This window comes from Ictalurus furcatus, chromosome 16, assembly GCF_023375685.1.
Source record: "Ictalurus furcatus strain D&B chromosome 16, Billie_1.0, whole genome shotgun sequence".
NCBI classification, from domain to species: domain Eukaryota; kingdom Metazoa; phylum Chordata; class Actinopteri; order Siluriformes; family Ictaluridae; genus Ictalurus; species Ictalurus furcatus.
In genome coordinates, this window is record NC_071270.1 from 14,963,763 (window position 1) to 14,982,241 (window position 18,479).

Sequence of the window (18,479 nt, forward strand, 5' to 3'; positions counted from 1 at the left end):
TCTCTCTCTCTCTCTCTCTCAAACACAAGCGCGTGTACCTATGTCGTTGCCATGGAGATATAAACAAACCGAAAACATAATTTAATGCTGTGGCGTGAGTTAGCGAGAGTGAACTAATCACAGGAAGGATAAAAATGGATGGTAAAAAGATGCCAGGAGGAGCTGAAAAAGAAATCCTCATGTCTTTAGACAATACGACACTTCTAAACAAAGTTCTGGTCTTGGGCATTAGACTCCCGGGCTGAAAATGGGTCCCACTCCGGCCCTGAATACATCTGTTTCCAAAAGCCACCAGAATTTGTTAGAGAACATACCCAAACAAACAGCATCACGAAGACCAACGAGCTATCCCCAGGACAAAGTTCTTGAAAAGTATCAATTTGCATTTGGTTATAAAAAATAATATCCAAAACTAATATTGAATATGACACAACCACAACTCTGCCTTATCTAGGAGGTCTCCCATCAAACGTTAGCGCCTGGGTAAGGAGGCATTAGTCAGACAAGCAACCAATAGACAATCCCTTTGGTAACTCTGAAGGAGCTGGATAAATCCACAGCTCACACGGGAGTAGCTGTTCACATGACAACCACAGCCAGGACCTTTAAAAAAAAGTAGGTAGGCTACTTCTATCAAATAGAAGTAGCGTGGCAAGTTCTATCAAATACCATTTGGAATTTGCCAAATGGCATTTTGGCAGAAATACAACACTGCTCATCACCCTGAACCTCCACCTCCACAGCCTTGGTGATAGCATCCTATTGTGGGTATGCTTTTCATCCACAGGAATTTGGAAACTGGGCAATATTGAGGACAAGGTTGGTAAATACAGAGCAATCTTAGAAGAAAATCAATTCCAGTTTGCAAGAGATTTGAGATAGTGAAAGAATAATTTCTTAGCTTTATATAGAACTTTTCTAGGCACTCAAAGCGCTTTACATTGTATGGGGGGAAATCTCCTCAAACCACCACTAGTGTGTAGCATTCACCTGGATGATGTGACGGCAGCTATAGTGCACCAGAACACCCACCACACACCAGCTATTGGTGGAGAAGAGAGGAGTGTGATGCAGCCAGTTCAGGAATGGGGATTATTAGGGAGCCATGATAGAGAAGGGCCAATGGGGGAATTTCGCCAGGACACTGGGGTTATACCCCTACTCTTTTATGAGAAGTGTCCTGGGATTTTTAATCATCAAAGAGAGTCAGGACCTCAGTTTAACGTCTTCTCCGAAAGGCTGCTGTTTTTACAGTATAGTGTCCCCGTCACTATACTGGGGCATTAGGCTCCACACAGACCACATGGTGAGTACCACCTGCTGGCCCCCCTAATGGTTCCTCTTCCAGCAGGACAATGATCCTACTACCAAAGTTATGCTGGAGTGGCTAAAAATCAAGAACCTGAATGCATTACAATGGGTCAGTTAGAGCCCAGACCTCAGTCCAATTAAAAATCTGTGGCAAGACTTGAAAATAGCTGTTCACCAACAGTCTCCATCCAATCCGACAGAGCTTGAGCAATTTTGCTACAAAGACTGAGCAAAAAAAATTAGACTCCAGATGTGCAAAGCTGATATAGATATATTCCAAAAGACTTGCAGCTAAAATTGTTTGTACCAAATATTGTCCCAGAGGGGTTAATACTGTATGCAAACAACAAATGTCTGTTTAAATTCCAGGCTCTAATACCACAAAATGTATTGGTTGAGCATATTTAATTAACCTATATTTTAAGCTGGCTTTCAGTTTTGAGCTGACTTCTAGAACCCTTGAGTAACTGACTGTGTATTGTTTTTTCCCCCTGGATTATATCTGTAATTAAACAGGACCCAACTAAGGAACAGTCTCTAATTATTTATTTTACATGTGTGTCTTGAAGTCTATATTTAAAATTCTAAGAGCAGAAATTTTTGCACTTTTTCAGCTTATCCCCTAAGCTCAGGATTAATTTGGGGACTCACCGTGCCACCATACCATCCAGGTAAATATTTAAAAAGCTAAATAAAAATTTGATATTCAGTTCATTTTAAAGCAAAGTACTTTCCAACGTTGTTTCAAGCTGCTTGTTATACTACCCAGCTCTATAATAAGATGTTCCTGGGCTCCTGTTATTTGCACTGACGATTGAATTAAATAATTCACAATAAGCACTCTGTTGGATTGGCAGGATAGTTGTCCTTATACATCTTATGACATAAGACATTTATTTGTTCTGTAATTTGGTGGAAAGCTAGTAAATACTAGTCAGTTAATTTGATCAAGTTAGGGGAGGGATGTGTTATTGACACCGGGAAGGGAAAATGGCTAATTGGACCCAATTTGGACATTTTCACTTAGGGGTGTACTCACTTTTGTTGCCAGCAGTTTAGACGTTAATGGCAGTGTGTTGAGTTATTTTGAGGGGACAGCAAATGTACACTGTTACACAAGCTGTACACTCACTACTTTACATTGTAGCAAAGTGTCATTTCTTCAGTGTTGTCACATGAAAAGTTATATATATATATATATATATATATATATATATATATATATATATATATATATATATATACTCACACACACATATACATATGTATGTATAGTATACACATATGTATGTATATATGTATAAACACACAGTGGGGAAAGAAGTATTGAAATAAGGTTCAAATGAGGCTATTCACATGAAATTTTCACCAGACATCAGTATTAACTCAAGAAATCCCACACATATAAAGAATTCACAACATTAAAATCCATAAATAAAGTTATGTGTAATAAAGCGGAATGTCACAGGAAAAAAGTATTGGACACGCTAACTGAAACGTATTTAATACTTAGTGGAGAAGCCTTTGTTTGTAATGACAACTTCAAGACACTTCCTGTATGAAGAAATTAATCGGCCTCAGTATTCAAGTGTGATTTTGGCCCATTCTTCTAAACATACTGTATTTGAAATTAAGCAAAAAGATGTGATTGAAGTGTACATTCTCAGCTATAATTGAAGGGATTTTAAAAAAATATTGCATTAACTATTTAAGAATACAGCCATTTTATTCCAGAGTTGCTCCATTTTCAAAGTCTCAAAAGTAATTGGAGAAACTAACAAATATAAGAATTATTTTTATACTTGGATGCAAATCCTTTGCAGTCAGTGACTGCTTGAAGTCTGGAACTCACAGACATCACCAAAATGCAGAGTTTCCTCCCTTGTGATGCTTTGCCTTTACTGCAGCCACCTTCGGTTTCTGCTTGGTTGTTGGTGAAATGAAAAGCATGCTCAATTGGGTTGAGGTCAGGTCACTGAGTGTTTAAGAACATTTCATGCCTTTGCCTTAAGAAGCTCGTGGGTTGCTTACGCTGTGTTTTGGGTCATTTTCCATGTGTACTGTGAAGTGCCTATCTGTTTTGCAGCATCTGACTGAATCTGAGCAGAAATTATAGCTATACACACTTGAAAATTCATCCTGCTACTTCTATCAGCTGTCACATCAGCAATAAAGACCAGTGACTCAGTTCCATTGGCAGCTATATATGCCCATGCCATAAAACATCCTCCACCATTATGTGGTATGGATCATGAGTCCTTCCATTTTCTTCTCCATACCCTTCTCATTCCACCATTCTGGTACATGTTAATCTGTATATCATTGGTCCAAAGAATCTTGTTCCAGAACTGTTCAGGCTTTTTCAGATGATTTCTAGCAAAAGTCTAATCTGGCCTTGCGTTATTGTGGTTTGCATATTGAGGTAAACCCCCTTTATTTACATTCATGAAGGCAATCTACAATCTCTTGATTGTAGACTTTAACAATGATACAGCTACCTCCTCAAGAGTGTTCTTGACTAGGCTGGATGTTGTGAAGGGGGTTTTCAACAAAGAAAGAATTGTGCAATCATCCACTTTAATTGTCTTCGATGGTCTTCCAGGCCCTTTGGTGTTGCTGAACTCACCAGTGCATTCCTTCTTTTTTAAGAATTTAAAAAGACAACTGAATCTGAATGCAGTAGAACACCTTTGGGATGTGGTAGAATGGGAGAGTCACAGCATGAAAGTGCACCTGTAAAATCTGCAGGAACTGTGTGATGCAATCATGTCAACAAGGACCTGAATCTCAAAGGGATGTTTCCAACTTCCATAACATGAACAATTACAGTTGAGAGTAAGGGGGGCCTACCCAGTATTAGTAGTGTTCTCTCACACACGAAAACACAAACTAAAAAACCCCACCACACATTCGAACGCGAACATGACATGTCTGAAAATGTAAGATGAAGCACCTCTAGAGCATTCCACCTCCATGTCAATTTGAATCTACACAAATGTACTGTTAGAAAAATGTGTTTATTACTTGTATTTAAAAGTCAACTTCATAAACACTTGAATGAAGTACCAAAATGGTTCATATGCACCATTTTTCTTCCTTTTAAAAAATTTTGCCCCTAGTGGAATAACAGACGTTTCATAGTCAACACCAAAACAGGCATTTTAAAACAAGTGGAACATCTGACCAGAAAAGCTAATACAAGTCTAGCATCTATAGTAGAGAAACACAGTCATTATGTGGCACATATTCACCAGGTAATTGGCAATTTGAACAGATTATGAAACAGCATGTCACACTTTCCTGCACACTTAATTTCTAACCAAGTTAAACATGGCAGGTTCAGTTAGATTTTATGCCAGACCATCCTCCTTTAAAACAATGCGATCAGATTGTGTATTTAAAGAAATAATTAAAGCAGGCAAGAATGGGGAAAAAGTGCTCACTTTATTTAAGATTTATCTCAAGGCAAGACAGGCATTTCCAAAAGTCTTATGTAACCCAACAGTTGATAAATTGTGCAACATTCAAGTACAAAAAAAAAAAAATCTGTTCCCTGTGATGTGAAAATGATCCCTTAATCCCCGCTTTTTCAGCAGTCACTCCGTAGCAGAAACAACTAAAACCCTAACCCACTAACAGAGTCTCAGGAGATCTGCTACAGAGGGCACAAGAGTAAACATTGGTGAGGTAGAGCAGATTCCGAATGGCTAATCAACCTCCTCGATGGTGGGACCAGAAGATCCACCACCAGGAGCAGCCCCAGCTCCTGGGAAGCCACCTGGCATCCCATCAGGCATCCCACCTGGCATACCACCAGCACTCTGGTACAGTTTGGTGATGATTGGGTTACAGACCTTCTCCAGCTCTTTCTGTTGGTGCTCATACTCATCCTTCTCAGCAGTCTGCAGAGAAAGTTCCATGTTAGGTGTGTAAAAACTAACATTTTTCTGGTTAGAATGCACATCTCAACATGCAAAAATGTACTTAAATGTTACTGATTACACACTTTTCCACCGCTATCAAACTAGACACACTACCATTGGTGTACAAAGAAGTTAAATACCCTAGGTATAACAAACCCTTCATAAAAATGTGAAGTGTTGCTTTTAGGGGGAATAGCTTCCATACAAAAGCAAATTCACTACACATGCTCCACAATTCAGACAAAAATGTAGGAAGTTTCACCTGGTTCTTGTCAAGCCAGCTGATTACTTCATTGCATTTGTCCAGGATCTTCTGCTTATCCTCATCACTGATTTTACCCTTCAGCTTCTCATCCTCTACAGTGGACTTCATATTGAAAGCATAGGACTCCAGGCCATTCTTGGCAGACACCTTGTCACGCTGCACATCATCCTCTGCCTTGTATTTCTCAGCCTCCTGCACCATGCGCTCAATGTCCTCCTTGCTGAGACGGCCTGTTTTCATTTAAAAAAAAAAAAAAAAAAAGGCCACTTTAAGAAGCCAGAATATAAACAGGCACTCAATCTGCAGACTATTTCAGGAAATCAACCTACCCTTGTCATTCGTGATGGTGATCTTGTTCTCTTTGCCAGTGCTCTTGTCAACAGCAGAGACATTCATGATACCATTAGCATCAATGTCAAATGTAACCTCAATCTGGGGAACACCACGAGGAGCAGGTGGAATTCCAGTGAGCTCAAATTTGCCCAGCAGGTTGTTGTCCTTGGTCATGGCACGCTCACCCTCATAAACCTGGTGGGTAGGTGCAAATTAATTATCTCCACGTACATGCAAAGGCTTAAAGTCAAGTTTAGCAGATTTAATCGCTCAGACATCCAAGGAAGGTGCTTGGGCCATCTTTGGTCTTTTACAACCTCTGGTGGAAACTACGAATGGCAGGAATCAACTTCATCATAGCGAAAAAGACAAGACGTATGCCAAATAAATTTAGTTCTAACCTGAATCAGCACACCAGGCTGGTTGTCAGAGTATGTGGTGAAAGTCTGGGTCTGCTTGGTTGGAATGGTGGTGTTGCGCTTGATGAGGACAGTCATGACACCACCAGCAGTCTCAATTCCAAGAGACAGAGGGGTGACATCAAGCAGCAGCAGGTCCTGAACGTTCTCAGACTTGTCCCCAGAGAGGATGGCAGCCTGGACAGCTGAAAAGTATAACTGAAGATTAGTATATAAACAGATGGATACTGAAGATCATCTTCACCCTTTGCTGTCGCTCAGACATCCAAGGAAGGTACTTGGGCCATCTTTGGTTTTTCAACCTCTGGTGGAAACTACGAATGGCAGGAATCAACGTCATCATTGCGACACCGTAAAATAAAATAAATAAAAATATTTCGAAAAAGCAGCCTATTATAACTAACCTGCTCCATAAGCCACAGCCTCATCAGGGTTGATGCTCTTATTGAGCTCCTTGCCATTGAAGAAATCTTGAAGGAGCTTCTGGATCTTGGGGATGCGGGTAGAGCCACCAACCAGGACTATGTCGTGGACCTGAGCTTTGTCCATCTTGGCATCTCTGAGCGCCTTTTCTACAGGGTCCAGGGTTCCACGGAAGAGGTCAGCGTTGAGCTCCTCAAAGCGAGCTCTTGTGATGGAGGTGTAGAAATCAACACCCTCATAAAGAGAGTCGATCTCAATGCTGGCCTGAGTGCTGGAGGACAGGGTGCGCTTAGCCCGCTCACAGGCAGTGCGCAGACGGCGAACAGCTCTCTTGTTATCACTGATGTCCTTCTTGTGCTTGCGTTTGAACTCAGCAATGAAGTGGTTCACCATGCGGTTGTCGAAGTCTTCACCACCCAGATGAGTGTCACCAGCAGTGGATTTGACCTCAAAGATGCCATCTTCAATGGTCAGGATGGACACATCGAAGGTGCCACCACCGAGATCAAAGATGAGGACGTTCCTTTCAGAACCAACCTATTTAGAAAGAGGCAGGGGGAAAAAACAAAACAAAAAAAAATCATTAAAGTGAAAAAAGATAAGGGACAACAAAGGCCAATGTACAATTTCACTCAGACATCCAAGGAAGGTACTTGGGCCATCTTTGGTCTTTTACAACCTCTGGTGGAAACTACGAATGGCAGGAATCAACTTCATCACAGCGAAATTTTAAATTTACAGAAAAGCTGGACAGGCCTTTCTGGCAAAACTCAGAAAACCATACACAAACTTACCTTCTTGTCCAACCCATAGGCAATAGCAGCAGCAGTAGGCTCATTAATAATTCGCAGTACATTCAGACCAGAGATAGTTCCAGCATCTTTTGTGGCTTGACGCTGAGAGTCGTTGAAGTAAGCTGGTACTGTTATCACAGCATTATTGATAGACTGGGAAAAAAAGAAAAAGATTAGAGTCCAGACATCTGAAGCACAGTCAAACATGAGACTAACAGCCCTCACACTCACCTTTCCAAGGTAGGCTTCGGCAATTTCCTTCATCTTCACCAACACCATGGAGGAGATTTCCTCAGGGTAGAAGTTCTTGGCCTCTCCTTTGTATTCCACCTCCACCTTGGGACGTCCACCATCACTGATGACTTTGAAAGGCCAATGTTTCATGTCAGCCTGAACCACGGAGTCTTCGAACCTCCTGCCGATCAGACGTTTGGCATCTGAAATGAGACTGTGGTCACTTAAGCTGAACAATTTAATTTTAAAGTGATTGATACAGTAAAGTAGAATCGGATTAAAGACGTACAATTTCTAGGGGGAAAAAAAACAAAACAAAAAAAGCACAGAGGAATCACCACACTAACCAAAGATTGTGTTGGTGGGGTTCATGGCCACCTGGTTCTTGGCTGCATCACCAATCAACCTTTCAGAATCAGTGAAGGCCACATAGCTTGGTGTGGTCCGGTTTCCTTGGTCATTGGCAATGATTTCAACTTTGCCATGCTGGAAGACTCCAACACATGAGTAGGTGGTCCCCAGATCAATGCCAACAGCTGGTCCCTTAGACATTGTTACTATAAAGAAAAATATAAGTCATAAGTTAATACAGGCATCTCAATCATCTCATTATCTATTTAACCAAACCACTTTAACTGAACCGTACTGGGTCACAGTAAGGACTCCGTAAAAACACAAACAATGAACAGGCCCTCACACCCAGGTGCACCATGTGGCTGCTCTGACAGGGAAACACCACTCCATTTTTAAGCACTTGTAAGTTGTTAGGAGTGCATCATGTTGTAAAACATGTAATTTCCTGTTAGCACTAGGTGGCACTATGACTATAACCCAATATTGCCACATAGATGTCTTCAGGCCAGGACTGTTAAATATGTTAAGTTCTGGGAAGCATTGTATGCTTGAGTTATAAAACTTCCTGTTTAATAGCAGTAATAGCATGATTTAGCACACAGCCAAGTGATCCTAGCGCATTTTAACATGTCTAGCATGTTTAGAATTTGCGGCCATATTTTTGTGTTGCTAGGAATAGATCAGTGTAAAACATCACATGCTGTTGGAGGAAGGTGGCACTATAACTAAAGATCGGCATGTAGACATCTTCGGGCGGGGACTTATCAAACCTGTGATGTTTGGATCAGAATGGACATAGCATGTTTGCGTTGCAACAGCTTCCTGTTCCATGGCGAAACATCAAATTTGCGAGACCTTCATGCCATGCAGCGAATACTCAAAAGTTTCACAATTTAGCATCAAGCCCTTTAGATGAGACTGAACAAATACGTTGTTGATTCGATGAAGTCTCCAAGAGTAGTTTGTTAAAGTACGAGACCTGGAAATGGCAAAATCTGAGCAAAAATTTTAGAGAAAAATTAAAATGACTCACCTACTGTTGAGTTTAGGTCATGGGTTTAAGAGACTATTGTACATACTGCCCTGTTACACAGGTTTATCAAGTGTTGTACATGTAGGTGAAACGTAGCGAGGCACACATTGTTAATTTTCTAAGTGGTACCATCAAGCCATTCTGGATCCCCCATCAGATGTAAATTTTCACCAGTTCTGAAACTTTTGCAGTTCCATGAATTTTCTGGTATGTCTAGGGCCTCTAAAATGAGATTAACTTCCGAAAGTGGTCATAAACAGAGCAGATCCAATAGGGCCTAAATGGAGAGCTGCAAGAATTACAATTTTTGTAGGTCAACCAAGTTAGCATCACCCTGGATCCCTCGACAAAAATCCAACAGGATTTAAATTTAAGTTTTTAGCACGTTGTTTTTTTTTTTTTTTTTTTACCTTGGATGCATATAAATACGTTGTACGAGACGTTTAAAGCAAAATTAGGCACGTTTCAAAACAAAAATAGATGCGCATTAACCAAAAAGCCATTCCAAAAAACCCACTGACTTCGGGACAACTGAAACGGAAGTGCGAAAATGCTAACCAATTTCCGGGTTTTAGGAAACATTCCTGCACCATTCTATGGCCGCGACACGAGACCACGTGGTCCGGCCTTCCAGAACGCGCTATGGCGGAAGCTTTCCGGTGGCGCTAGCTAACAAAATACAAGCCAATAAATGGAAAGGGTTCAATTTTACTCATAAGCGAGGCATTTTGTCTACGAAATAGATATACTAATCTTACATATCATTACTACCTCAAAGAAATGAACGATAAAAATCTTTAAGCACCTTAAGTAGAAAATAAAACTCCTCAGACATCACGTTTCTCCAAAACGAATACTGCGAATATGTATATTGCTAGTTAACTAAATTTCAGCCAACTAGCAGCATAAGTGTCCGTCACAGTCATTAATTTTCCTTTGTTATAGCTTTACACATATGGCAATACAGCTAGCTAACTTAAGCTAAAGGTCACATGCTAATACACCGATTATCAAATGTAACTGTTCTCATTACAGTTAATATTAGATGCCTTTTTGACTTATATATATTCTAAGTGTAACTAACCGAAACAATGATAGAGCTAAGGCCAGAATGCGGTCGATCAGCCTTAGACTTCTCTACGGCGCGCTTCCGTAAAACTGTAAAGCTAACTTCATTTACACTTTAGGAACATAATTTATAAACTAGAATTAGAACAAAGGCATTAGATTTTTTTTCTACTCACCAAAATTAGGCGAGGTCGATAAAAGCTGGAGCTGTACTGACGTGATGCCTGCCTTACCTCGCTGCTGAAAAGAGACCGAGCGAAAATTCTAGAACATCTATATATGCCCGGTGAGCGGACCAATCACATTCACGAAAACTCAGCCTCACGTCAGCACCAACCGTCCCTTTTCCCCAGCCCCAAATGAAGAAGCTGTTATATGATTGGTTGTAGCCCGCTTCCCAAAAGTCTGTTCAACGTCTGATCTAGGGCCGGATTCGCTGAACTCACTACTCTGATTACAACCCTCCAAGAAAAAGTGAAACTGGTCTCAGATCAGCAAAATGGCGCGCTAATGTGACAATGTAGAAACATCTAGAAACCCATAGAACATGAGGTCACAGAAATTTATCCAGACAGGATGGATTCAAAGGAAAAAGAAAAAAGAAAAATGCTGCAGACTCAAAGACCTCATATGAAATAAAATTATTACTTGACAGGCTAATGTTCGGTTAAGTCTATTTTTCCTATTAATGTAAGAAAAAACCGAACTAAAACTGTTTACAAAATAAAAGCCTGGGTAACAAGCAACTAAAATAGTATCTCAAAAGGGGCATAAATATGTTGCTTGATAGCCTGTATGTGTATATATATATATATATATATGTGCAACATTTATGTTGAATAAATAATAAATTATATTATATATCTTTTCATGTGACAACACTGAAGAAATGACACTTTGCTACAATGTACCGTAGTGAGTGTACAGCTTGTATAGCAGTGTAAATTTGCTGTCCCCTCAAAATAACACACAGCCATTAATGTCTAAACCACTGGCAACAAAAGTGAGTACACCCCTAAGTGAAAATGATCAAATTGGGCCCAATTAGCCATTTTCTTCCCCGGTGTCATGTGACTTGTTAGTGTTACAAGGTCTCAGGTGTGAATGGGGAGCAGGTGTATTAAATTTGGTGTCATCGCTCTCACACTCTCTCATACTGGTCACTGGAAGTTTAACATGGCAACTTATAGCAAAGAACTCTCTGAGGATCTGAAAAAAAGAATTCTTGCTCTACATAAAGATGGCCTAGGCTATAAGAAGATTGCTAAGACCCTGACACTGAGCTGCAGCATGGTGGCCAAGACCATACAGCGGTTTAACAGGACAGGTTCCACTCAGAACAGGCCTTGCCATGGTTGACCGAAGAAGTTGAGTGCACATGCTCAGCGTCATATCCAGAGGTTGTCTTTGGTAAATAGACACATGAGTGCTGCCAGCATCGCTGCAGTGGTTGAAGGGGTTGGGGCTCAGCCTGTCAGTGCTCAGACCATACGCTGCACACTGCATCAAATTGGTCTGTATGGCTGTCGTCCCAGAAGGAAGCCTCTTTTAAAGATGATGCACAAGAATGCCTGCAAACAGTTTGCTGTAGACAAGCAGACTAAGGACATGGATTACTGGAACCAGGTCCTGTGGTCTGATGAGACCAAGGTAAACTTATTTGGTTCAGATGGTGTCAAGTGTGTGTGGTGGCAACCAGGTGAGGAGTACAAAGACAAGTGTGTCTTCCCTACAGTCAATCATGGTGGTGTGAGTGTCATGGTCTGGCACTGCATGAGTGCTGCCAGCACTGGGGAGCTACAGTTCATTGAGGGAACCATGAATGCCAACATGTACTGTGACATACTGAAGCAGAGACTGGGCCGCAGGATAGTATTCCAGCATGATAATGACCCCAAACACACCTCCAAGACGACCACTGCCTTGCTAAAGAAGCTGAGGGTGAAGGTGATGGACTGACCAAGCATGTCTCCAGACCTAAACCCTATTGAGCATCTGTGGGTCATCCTCAAACGGAAGGCGGAGGAGCACAAGGTCTCTAACATCCACTAGCTCCGTGATGTCGTCATGGACGAGTGGAAGAGGAGTCCACTGGCAACCTGTGAAGCTCTGGTGAACTCCATGCCCAAGAGAGTTAAGGCAGTGCTGGAAAATAATAGTGGTCATACGAAATATTGACACTTTGGCCCCAATTTGGATATTTTCACTTAGGGATGTACTCACTTGTTGCCAGTGGTTTAGACATTAATGGCTGTGTGTTGAGTTATTTTGAGGAGACAGCAAATTTACACTGTTATGCAAGCTGTACACTCACTACTTTACGTTGTAGCAAAGTGTCATTTCTTCAGAGTGTGATGTCATATATGGTGGTTTAATATTTATTTAACAATGTCATATTGTATACAGTTTTAATTATTCTATTCACTTCATTATATTATATTAAACTGGTATGTATGTTATTGTAAAATGTTATTTGTACTCTTTAACAACAAAGATTTTAATGTATGAGAGTAATCATAAACATGTTTCACTTGGTATCCCATAGGTAGAGTTCAATAAAAGAGAACAAACAAGTTTTATAACAAATGTACATATTTATTGTCACTCACTTAAAAAAATATATATATATATTATACATGTTCTAACAAAATATACAGTACACTTTTATTTATATATATATATATATATATATATATATATATATATATATACATACAAAGTATATAGACAAAACAAAGTATATTTAGCTTAACATCCATCCATCCATCTTCTATACCGCATTACCCTTTTCAGGGTCACGGGGAAACCTGGAGCCTATCCCTGGGAGCATCAGGCACAAGGCGGAGTACACCCTGGACAGGGTGCCAATCCATCTCATGGCACACAATCACATACATATTCACACACCCATTTATACACTTTGGACACTTTGGACTTAGCTAAACATTCAAATATTCAACCAGTATTCTAGCACCAGTACTCTACTAAACCAAGATTGGTTAGAGTCTTTTATTGTTCACAGTTCGGTCTCTTTGACACCAGATCTGGTGATAAAGTGCTGTGGGTTTTCATTAATGACTTGTACAGAAGCAGGTCCGGCCTGAGCCTCTTTCTCTAATGTTTCCTCTGCTTTGTACTTTGTGAAACTGGTGTTCCAAAAACCTAGAGAGAGAGAGAAAGAAAGTGTTTAAGCTGTTTGAACAAAGCTGTTTATTTATAATCTCTGATTTGACAGTTGTATAGGAAACGTAAGACTGTACCTCTTCCTTTCTGTTGCTGTTTTAGCTTCTCCTCACTGCTCGACTTTGATCTGCTGCTCTCCACTGACTGATCAGACTCTTCATTCTCTGTGGTTAGAAAAAAAAAACTATTAGCTAATTGATATAAATATATTACAAATGTATTTAGGATTAGTGAATTTCTGTGAATTTCCCATTTGTTGAACTGTTACCTTTTTTCCAGGCAATGTGTGCTTTCCTGAGGCGAATCAGGAAGAAGGCAAGCACCACGAACAGGCAGCCGAGGAGGCATGTGACCAGCAGCACCAGCGTCAAATTTCTCTTTTTATGAATTTTTTCTACATGGCTGTTGTCATTCCCTAAAAGCACACACATGATTAGCCTATGTATCATTAAAAAGACAACAAGAAAAAACACAAGGCATAGTTACGTCTCAGAAAAAGACTATCAATACTTAATACCTACAGGGGAGTTTTATCAAATAAGGGAATAAATTGTGTTATTTTGCACATTGTAACAATGATTGGTTTAATACTGTTTAATTTCTCACCAGTAGTATTGCTTGATGACTTGATGCTGGTATTTGATGGTGTGCCCTCTGTTGTTTCGTATACTGATTCAGTTGTCTCATTTTCTGCAATGAAACATTTAAGATTAGTAATGGGGACATTACGGTCTATGTCTTAAACAGTAGTCAAGTAGAGTAATACACATTGTGTACATAACTACTGAATTTCTCCTAAATATAGTTCCTCAATACAAAGCAGAAATGTTCTAAACTTGTGTAAGATTTCTGTAAAGATCATGTTAGGATTAGGAGCCAGTTTAACATAAATGGCTGTGATAACAGCATATGTTATCACTGTTAACAGCATATGTTATCACTGTTAGACTTTGGGTTTTTCAGTAAAGTTGAAATGGTTATGCAGATTTTACAAATTCTATATAACATTACTTGTGATTGAGATATGTGCAAAAGAGAAACGCATTTCAGTTCAGGAAAAGTCACAGTTATCAAAACTTTAAATAATAGAAAATTTCCATATGTAGCTGCCATACAAATTATGATAAGCACAATGAAGATAATGCTTAATAAATAAGCATGCTATAGAGGGATATTTCAAAAGTTGTTTTGTTTTGTGTTGAGTGTGTTGTTAAATTTCAGACTGTATACGTGCTCACCGGTAGTGTTGCTTAATATGTTTGTGCTGCCATTTGCTGAAGTGCCATCTGTGGTTTCATTTACTGCAACAAGACATTACAGTGAACAAATTATTAATATGGACTTTACTGAGCAAATTGTCACTTTTTAAAGCTTTTGTTAAGCTTTGGTTTTGTGTTAACATAAGGGATAAATCTAGTACACCCAGAGTCTATGAATTTCTTACCTGTTGTACTACTGTCATTTGTGGTTTCTGACTCTGAATGACTATTGGTGAAGCCTGAAAAAAAGGATAATTTTTAAGAATGATGCAGTGGAAAGATTTTAGATTTAGACTCTGTACAATTTAACTACCTGCCACTAGGTGAAGCAATAGTCAAAATTCTTCTGAGCCATTTTTTCCCATAAGTACAACAATTTCCTTTTTTGCTGAGCATGTCTGACATTTTTAGATGACTATCTGGGACTGAATAGTTATATTTCTGTGTGTAACCACTGTAGGAAAACACTTGTACTTACTTATATTGCTAAAAAGTGTTGGAATGACCGTTGTGTCAGTTGATCTAAGTATGGTACTGGAATATGTTGATGAGGTTGTTGTGTCTTGACCTGCCAAAAAAGATAAAATACATTAATAATGTTGAACAAGTAGTTTTATGTGACGGCTTTTATATATGAGTGATGGAATTCCACACTATATATAGATATAACAAGAAGCTTTATTTCTTCCTTTTTTTAAATTTCTTCCACACAAGAAAAACAATTTCAAAGAAGTTGTCGTAATCATGTGATATGTTGAAAGCAAAGATAAAAAGGGAAACTACCAAAGAGTCCACTCTGTAAACTTTGCTTTCGCTATAGCCCAAAACCACAAAATCCCCCAGAATATTTCATTTCCTACAAATGGCAAAATGCCTATTAAGGTCAGCCACCATGTCATACTACTCTCCTCAGTTGTTCTCACACATACATATGCACTTACTCTGGTTTCCTAAGTGGATAAACCTTTCCAGTTTGGAACCTTGGAGAGCTGAATGACGGACCAAGCACCTCATTGTAACTCCCTTCTTTGGAACTTTTACAGTCAGCTGGCTAACAGCTGTGTATTTCTTGGATACATGCTCCGACTCATAGTATGGGTGAGCTGGGAATAAATCATGAAACATTGTAAGAAAAAAATCCTGCCTGCCATGCCTCTATGTTCAATCATAGCACGTAAATATGACAGCAGAAAATAGGTGTCGTTTAGCACAGTGTATAACAATTTTAACTTTGTTTGGACACAAAACTATTTCAATAATATGACAATAGACCGTAAATGTACGATCTTTATATTAAACATACAATTTTCACATAAAAGTTCAGATGTAATATTTGATAATACACAGTCTGAATCTAATGTCATAAACCAACCTATAAACATGCTGGTTTATGACATGCTATTATCAATTCATTAGTGATTTTGTTTGGTGTAAACATTTCTGAGTACATAATCATGTACTTACCCTCAACCTCTAGGCCACTGTCCATTAGCCATGAGAGTCTAGGTGGATGCTGATTTGCTGAAGCAGAGCATTTAACAATTGTTTTATCCTCTTGCTCGTCCTTTTCCAGTTTTGGAGCACCTACAATTTCAGCAAATAATTGATTTTCACATTCAGCAAGCCAGTATCTTGTCAAACGTATGAATATGATTAACAGCTATAATATAATTTAGGGGAGTTGAATTATAATCATGGAAGGAAAATTAATAGTTTATTGCTTCCTTCCTTTTCAATGTTTTCAACCTTTCAAGTGTTAAATCAGTTAAATTAGTTAAATAATGCAAGCCCTATGCAGTATTGCTGATATCCAATTTGTTCCCATTTGTTCCCATTTGTTCCCATTTGTTCCCATTTGTTAATTTAACAGTGCTAATAGGAAAATGTTTGTACTCACCTATAACAATTACTTTATATCTTTTCGTTGAGGTTGGATTTCTATAATGTAGACATTTGTAAACACCTCCATCTTTGAATGTGACATCGGTCACACGTATTGAAAATTTTGAGTTGGTTAAAGTGACCAATTTGATCCTCTGGTCTCTCAAGGCTGCAGATCAACATGAGGGACAAATAAATATTTTGTTAAATAGACAAAAATCACAGACTGCTGTTCCCATACAGGTTCAAATGATTCAGTGCAGAATTCCTGTAGTAGACCATTAGTAAGTGAAAACCATAACTACGTTTACTCTCTTCCCTCCTAATTAGTAATACTACATATAGTAGCCCAAGCTGTATTCTTACCTTTGTCTCTGTTAAAGAACAAGAGAAAACCTTCTGGGTTTCTCCATTCCACCGCATCACTCATATTAGTGTTTGTGAGCGGGCATGTCAGAGTCAGTGTGTCTCCTTGTATTACTGAAATCTGCTTCAGTGCCAAGCACTGTGTTAAACCTGTAAGACAAACAGCACATCTGTGTGACATAAAGGTCTGATGAATATTGACTGTGCAACACTTTAAATGCACAATATGTCCTAAGCAGAACACACCAAATCCCACTGTACACCTGCAGCATCTAGGCTGCTGCTTGCTACTTGTTCAAAATAAGCAGTCGTCAAGAGTACAGTCAGCGAGTGGGATAAAAAGAGTGTAAAACTGCCACTTGTAAATGGAAGAAAAGGGGGCAGATGAGAATGTGGTCTCCACTCACTCACGCCACACTGACTCATAATGTTACTCTCATTCTATTCGGGGGGCTGCAGACAGCAGACAGGAAAGAGAGGGTGACAACACAAGAGTGTGTGAGTGTAACTGAGAGTGGTCGATATATTTGTATGCAGTGAGAAAGTTGTCAAACAGGAAACTGAGTTAAGATATATAGCGTGTACTCCAGCCTACTGTAGGTGTAATTTTTATAGTCATATGCTCAACGAAGAAGTGTGGGTGATCACCACCTCTGCTAAGGCTATGTCCAGAGCTGTAGGTGAAGGTCGGTAGAGATTCTATGGGAAATTCTATGATTATTTTTTCTCTTTTTCTCATATATATGTATATGTATATATATACATACATATATGAATCTTTACTTCTTTCATTTTTATTAGTACCAGGATGAAAAATGCCTGTACTCACTTAGAACCTTTTTGTCATGATATTATTGTAATTTAGACATTTAAAAAAAAAAAAAAAACACCTCCATATCTGAGCACGATATCAGACACACATAGTGAATATTCAGAATATTTAACAATGTTTACATTTAACTACAGCAAATGTGTATGGCTTTTCTGTTACTGTATAAAGAAATCCATTCTGACCTTATGATTTTACCCTGATTACACTGCAGTGCCCTAAAGTGTTCAATCATTTCAATAAATAATTGCAGGTATCAGAATAAATACTGCTAGAGCAAGAAATGTATAAACTTGTTTCTAATTGTGTACACTACAGACAAGCGCTAAATAACACTAAAAAGAAAACATTTCAATATTAACATAGTAAAGCATTACATTTGAATGGGTGTGTCTAGTTAATATGAAACTAAAGTGTGTATTCTTGTAATGGATAATATATTTATTGTTTTACTCACCTGTGATCAACAAGAAAACGCGAATGCATAAGCTCTGTGTGTTCTGCATAGTGCAAGGCGTGAGGTCTGAACCTGACTTCCTCTCTCACTTCTTTTATAAACACAAAGGCTTCCATGACATCACTTGAATGTCATGGAAGTCCCACTTCATGCTGTATTATTTTAACTTTCAGGGGCATTTTGACCAGTCGCTGCTTCTGTATTTTCATCTACTGACCAGTGACTGCTTACATGATACTGAACAGGGTACTCCAAGAACAATGAGAAATAATAAGAATCCAAGCCTGGTTTACAGTGACTTCACACACTTGTCTGTCCTGCAAAGTGAAAGTGTTGTCTTACTGCCT

At 39.1% G+C, this 18,479-nt stretch overlaps 2 protein-coding genes, 1 long non-coding RNA gene and 2 other non-coding genes across 5 annotated transcripts; 1 reads left to right on the forward strand and 4 right to left on the reverse strand.

Moving 5' to 3' along the window:
- The first annotated feature begins 1 nt into the window (after position 1).
- Positions 2-813, forward strand: LOC128620647 (uncharacterized). The gene is made up of 3 exons (XR_008388170.1): positions 2-372; positions 455-615; positions 744-813. It is a non-coding gene; the product is annotated as an uncharacterized LOC128620647 (long non-coding RNA).
- A 3,923-nt stretch (positions 814-4,736) lies between these two features.
- Positions 4,737-10,442, reverse strand: hspa8 (heat shock protein 8). Its single transcript, XM_053645048.1, has 9 exons — positions 10,334-10,442; positions 8,050-8,259; positions 7,700-7,905; positions 7,469-7,621; positions 6,656-7,211; positions 6,234-6,436; positions 5,829-6,027; positions 5,497-5,729; positions 4,737-5,213 (listed from the first exon to the last, which is right to left on the reverse strand). The coding sequence occupies exons 2-9, from the start codon at positions 8,252-8,254 to the stop codon at positions 5,019-5,021; spliced, it is 1,950 nt and encodes a 649-aa protein (XP_053501023.1). The 5' UTR covers positions 8,255-8,259; positions 10,334-10,442; the 3' UTR covers positions 4,737-5,018.
- Positions 6,099-6,195, reverse strand: LOC128620904 (small nucleolar RNA SNORD14). The gene has a single exon (XR_008388192.1). It is a non-coding gene; the product is annotated as a small nucleolar RNA SNORD14 (small nucleolar RNA).
- On the reverse strand, positions 6,505-6,599 carry LOC128620903 (small nucleolar RNA SNORD14). The gene has a single exon (XR_008388191.1). It is a non-coding gene; the product is annotated as a small nucleolar RNA SNORD14 (small nucleolar RNA).
- A 2,473-nt stretch (positions 10,443-12,915) lies between the features above and the next one.
- Positions 12,916-18,299, reverse strand: LOC128620240 (cytotoxic and regulatory T-cell molecule). The gene is made up of 12 exons (XM_053645051.1): positions 18,133-18,299; positions 16,847-16,996; positions 16,497-16,649; positions 16,064-16,183; positions 15,541-15,702; positions 15,078-15,167; positions 14,785-14,838; positions 14,579-14,641; positions 13,947-14,030; positions 13,609-13,755; positions 13,418-13,504; positions 12,916-13,319 (listed from the first exon to the last, which is right to left on the reverse strand). Exons 1-12 carry the CDS (start codon positions 18,179-18,181, stop codon positions 13,174-13,176), a joined length of 1,305 nt encoding a protein of 434 aa, XP_053501026.1. The 5' UTR covers positions 18,182-18,299; the 3' UTR covers positions 12,916-13,173.
- Between the last annotated feature and the right edge of the window lie 180 nt (positions 18,300-18,479).